At 50.8% G+C, this 5,016-nt stretch overlaps 1 protein-coding gene across 1 annotated transcript; it reads left to right on the top strand.

The window, feature by feature from the left end:
* Nucleotides 1-1,544: 1,544 nt before the first annotated feature.
* Nucleotides 1,545-4,767, top strand: LOC123111716 (keratinocyte proline-rich protein). Its single transcript, XM_044532564.1, has 3 exons — nucleotides 1,545-1,828; nucleotides 3,494-3,619; nucleotides 4,162-4,767. The coding sequence occupies exons 1-3, from the start codon at nucleotides 1,745-1,747 to the stop codon at nucleotides 4,507-4,509; spliced, it is 558 nt and encodes a 185-aa protein (XP_044388499.1). The 5' UTR covers nucleotides 1,545-1,744; the 3' UTR covers nucleotides 4,510-4,767.
* Nucleotides 4,768-5,016: the final 249 nt, after the last annotated feature.

Here is a 5,016-nt window from a genome sequence, read left to right as displayed (position 1 = left end):
CGACATTCCTGCCTAGCTCCACCACTGTCAAGAATACTTGGTTGGTGCAATGGTTTGCTGCTGTGTCTGATAGCATAATGTCCTGTGCTCGACTCCCAGCAACAACACTTATTTTTGATACTCCTATAAAATAACTCCCGAGGCAAAAATAAGGTAAGCAACACGCGGGTAGGCAGCCGCCGCCTTCCCAAAACTAGGGTTCTTTGTCTCCCACCGGCGCCGGCGCCGGTCTGTCCCGTCTCCGGTGGCCTCAGGGCCATGGAGGCGGAGTGGATCTCGGCCCTTGTCAGTGGGAGGGCTCCATTTTCATATCTTTTTTCGAGCTTTATTAGGGTTTGTGTCCTGCTCAGAAAGGCGAGACGGCGGCGGCTCCCTGAAGATGAAATAAAGGCCTCCCCGTCTAGTCCCCGTTCTGGTGATGCGTGTAGCATTCGGTGGACGTGTGGAGGTATGTCTCCGGTGGACCTGTCTTCGGTGTATTTGCTCGGATCTGTTCGTCGTTCGTCTTCGTTCTTGTATCTTCAGGTTGGATCCTTTTGATCTACACTCTTCATCCGCGGCGGTTGCTGTTCTGGTGCGTTGGTTCAATGGGATCTTAGCACGACGACTTCTCGACTGTCTACTACAACAAGGTTTGCCCGGCTCCAGTGTGGGAGGGGCGATGACAGCGGCGCGCCTTCGGCTCGCTTCAGTGTTTGTAGTCGTCGCTAGGTGGTCTACAGATCTGGATGTAATTTTTATTATTTATAGTGTTCGTTGTACTACCATAATTGAAGATGAATAGATTGAAAGTTTTTTTGAAAAAAGACAACACTTATTTTTGGAATTTTCAATACTGCGGTCCTGCTGTTGGGCGAGCCCAGGTTGCCATTTGTGTGTGCGTCCAGGTGCTATTTGCCGCAAAATGCAGTAGATATTTTTTTGAGTCCAATTGCGACAGAAATTTTTTTGAGAAGAAAAAATGCGGCAGATAGATAGGAGCTCCCTCAGACCCGTGCCTCTCTTTCTGTCACACAGGGCTAGTCCTGGCCATCAACGGCTCGGCCCTGTTGGCCCACCCAGTCCCGACCCTAAAATCCAGGGCCTAGGCCCGATGGGCTTGCCCGTGGGCTGGGTTTGGGCTTGAGTTTTGAGCCCACCAGCAGGGCCTGGACGGGCTTGGGCTTGGCATATTGCCATTTTAAGGAAGAGGCCCGGCCCACGGCCCTAAGCCCTAAGGGCTTTTTAGGGATTTTTACCAGATGGGCCAGGCTTGGGCTTGCAAAGTAGGCCCGATGGTAGGGCCTGGGCCTTAGTTTTTTTCCGTGGGCTTTTTTAGGCCCGGCCCAAGCCCGGCCGGCCTGGCCCATGGCCAGGTATACACAGGGCTCACCAGCGCCTCCCAGAGCCTCATTCCAGGCCGTCATTCCGAGGAGCTTAGAGTTTTAACTGATAATACTGATAGAGAGACAGCAGGCCGAAACTGACGGCCCCTTGCCCCTTCAATCCGACGGCCCAGCTGGCTCTTTCTAACCCTAAAACCCCCTATATATAATATCTCCATCTTACCATTCCCCCCCTCCTCGCTCCGCCGTCGTGGGAGTTCATCGACCAAGCAATTCCCTCAGCGAGGTCGTCTCTGTCAATAACTCCCTCAAGAAGGTTATTGGCATGCCATCCCTAAATCCCACAGATTTCCAGTCCTAGGCGATTCTTCGAATCTAATAGAGTTCAAGGCGGAATCGCAGCGAGTTCTCGAGTTTTTATGGCGAAACCATGGTTATTTCTCGGAATCCTATTGAGTTTATGGATAATTGGTAGATATCTGCCAAATTCGTGGAACCTCAAGGTGAACCCAATCTCTGTCTGAGTCCAATCGAGTTTAATCCCTTGATGGCAATCTACCAAATTCGTGGAACCCAAGGTCGGATGCTAGCGAGTTCTCATTTTTTTGGGGGCGAGTGCTACAAATCATCCAATTGATTTGAGCGAAACATAAGCCGCCGTGGAGGCCGTTAGATGCCCACGATCACAACCGTCGCTTGGCCTCTCACGGATCCTGCATCTCTCTCCCGCATCCATCTCTCTCGCGCAGCACACATCCAGCATCGCTCCTCTTCAATATGGCAGCCGGCCACCGCTTGGCCGCTTTGCAGTAGACCACGACATCCACTGGCCATTGCTCGCTGGTGATGCTGTCAAAGCAACACGCATCCCATTCCCTTGCTACGATGGGGTCGCCGCCGCTCGCGGCTGCCGGATGCAAAGTGCTGCAACACGACACCATGAACTGTCACATAGCGTTTGAACGCAACACCGGGACACCACCAGCGAGCGCTCCGTTGTAGCCCGGGAGCCGCACGGCAACTCTGAGACTGCCGATGAGCGCTCCATTGCAGCGCCGAGAACGCCGGCGAGCAGCGACGGCGAGTGCTCCATTGCAGTGCCGGCAAGCTGCATCGCAGCTCGGAGACGCCGGTGAGCGCTCCATTGAAGTGCAGCTCGGAGACTCCGGTGACCGGTGAGTGCTCCATTGCAGCGTCGGGAGCGCTGGTGAGCTACATCGCAGCTCGGAGACACCGGTGACCGCTCCATTGCAGTGCCGGCAAGCTCGCTCCATTGCTGCCACGCAGCACCGCCGAAGTCGCTGCCCCACCGTCACAACACGACATCGCAGCAAATTGTCGTCGCTGCTGCCCAAATCGCTGCCCGCCGCAGCCGTTGTCGCAGCAATGGTGCTGCTGCAAAAACACAGGGGATGCAGGCGCCACGGAGGCACACTGGAACCTTGCAGCCAAGGTGGCCGGAGTCGCCCTTCCCCCCGCCCTAGCAACCGTGCTGTTATGGTGGCTGGCGTCGCACTTCCCTTTTTTGCAGTCGCAGCCCGTGGCAAGGATGCAACAGCGATGTGGTTGCGTCTTTCCTCTTTGTTTTCAAACATTGAACGGGGTTGGGCGGAGGATGCATCAAGGCGGCGGCCGGCGGCAACCCCTGTCGATTTTGTAGCTGCTACGGTGGTGCTCGCCATGGGTACTCTCCTCTGACTGTCGGGATGAATGAGATTAGAAAGGGCAAGAAAAGAAACATGTGGAGGAGCAGCTTCATTGATAGAGATAAGGTTGGGGGAAGGGGAGGGCCGCCTGACGCGGGCCACGTGGCAAGAAGAGGAGGGGGTTTACGAGATGAGAAAATCAGTCGGTGGATTTAGAGACTTTTCCTTTCCTTTTTTAGGGCTGTTTACATCCGTATGAAACCAATCAATTTCTTTTTTTTAGGCGAATCCTGAATCCAACGGAGAACAGTCAATACCTTAGACCTGAGTTGAATTTGTGATTTGTGGAACGAAATGTTTGCTGTTCTACTCCTGAACCATTGTGTTCTTCTAGATTTAGACCTTCCATATTCACTTAGAACCAAAGCGATGTGATTCTTAATGTTCACTTGCAGAGAACTAATGTGATGTGAGATGTCACTCTTACATGTTCAGCCTAATGTGACTTTCTTACATGTTCAGTTGCAGAGAACAAAGCCATGTTCGCTGTGGAGGGAGCCAACGTGGAACCCCCTCCTCCCCGGGTATACCCCTCTCGCAGAGAGCGTCGGTCGAAAAACAAAAAAGCATACAGAGATCGGGCAGCAGGTATGTTTGATTCCATGTTCTAGCAATGTATCTTTATGATACCAAATGGCATAACGTAAATGGTTTTGCCTTGTGGCAGAGTGACCAAATAGCAAATATTGTTTGGAGATTCCCTGTAGTAGACAACGATATATCATTTGGACTCAAGTTGTCTTTGCTAGTTAGATCTAGTCTTTTTTATTTGATTAGATTCTGGTCATCCACCAACTGATTGCTGAAGTGTGTTCACATACTCTGTAGATAACCTGACATTGTGTGTTCACATACTCTGTAGATAACCTGACATTGATCAGGAATCATGTGATATTACATCAATAGGAGTATTGTGCTGATTTCTAAAATATGCTATTTTTGCTTAGGAATCAAGCACTGTGATCCTACATCATAAATAAGAGCACTGTTATTTAGAGTTTACTTGTTACCAAAGGATGCAACTTGGAACATGAAACTATATCAGTGTTGATTTTCAATTTTTCTAATTTACAGTGTTACAATAATAATTTATAACTGTCTTGTGGAGTAATCTTAATTTCTGCATGCAGGGCGTAAGCTACCTGGTGCTGCCCAGGCCGTCGCCCCAGCTGGCGCCCAGGCCATCGCCCCAGCCGGCGCCCAGGCCATCGCCCCACCCGTCGTCCAGGCCCCACCCGTCGCCCCTGCCGACGCCCAAGCCATCGCCCCACCCGTCGCCCAGGCCATTGCCCCACCCGTCGTCCAGGCCCCACCCGTTGCTGCTCCAGAGATGGGTGGGTTCATTCCAGATGTCCCTCTGTTTGGCCCTCACCGCAGCAACTATCCACCCGTTGCTGCTCCAGAGATGGGTGGGTTCATTCCAGATGTCCCTCTGTTTGGCCCTCACCGCAGCAACTAGGGGTTTTATCTGTCTATAGTGATCGTATCTGATTCACGAGGGTTGTTTATATGGGATTGGATCAGATTTGGTTTAGCGGTCTATGAGATTGGATCATTTAAACTAGGGTTTCTCTTTATCTGTCACTAGGGGGTTTCTGCTGGCTCAGGATAAACCTTTGAATTAGGCCTATTATCTTTCATTGTACTGGATTATTATTTATGGTACTCAAGTTATGGAAAATCAGCTATAGTTTGGGTATCGTTCTGCCTTAGTGATGTTATATCTGTGGCTACCTATCTGAAAGTGGCTGGCTATTTTTGATAGCGAAGCATAGCCTAATACCATGGTTTTGATATATACTAACAATGTATTTTGGAGTATTGATAAACTGAGGATCTGTTTGGCTACGGAATCTCTGTTTCTCCTACTGCACCCCGAGCATTCAACGATCAAATGGCATGTTTTACCATCAGCATATCACGATACTGAAAGGAAGAGAGAACAAGTGTGTGTCAGTGGTAAGTGGTGCACTACATTCCTAATG

This window comes from Triticum aestivum, chromosome 5B, assembly GCF_018294505.1.
Source record: "Triticum aestivum cultivar Chinese Spring chromosome 5B, IWGSC CS RefSeq v2.1, whole genome shotgun sequence".
In the NCBI taxonomy this organism is placed as follows: domain Eukaryota; kingdom Viridiplantae; phylum Streptophyta; class Magnoliopsida; order Poales; family Poaceae; genus Triticum; species Triticum aestivum.
The sequence above is the reverse complement of the archived record's forward strand: the minus strand, read 5'-3'. Positions and strand labels throughout refer to the sequence as shown.

Excerpts from the sequence above, each read along its gene's own strand:
- LOC123111716 (XM_044532564.1), top strand. The coding sequence starts at position 1,745 with ATGGCGAAACCATGGTTATTTCTCGGAATCCTATTGAGTTTATGGATA. Across the intron at positions 1,829-3,493 it reads CAAATTCGTGGAACCTCAAG|TTGCAGAGAACAAAGCCATG; the intron begins GTGAACCCAATC and ends TTACATGTTCAG. Across the intron at positions 3,620-4,161 it reads ATACAGAGATCGGGCAGCAG|GGCGTAAGCTACCTGGTGCT; the intron begins GTATGTTTGATT and ends TTCTGCATGCAG.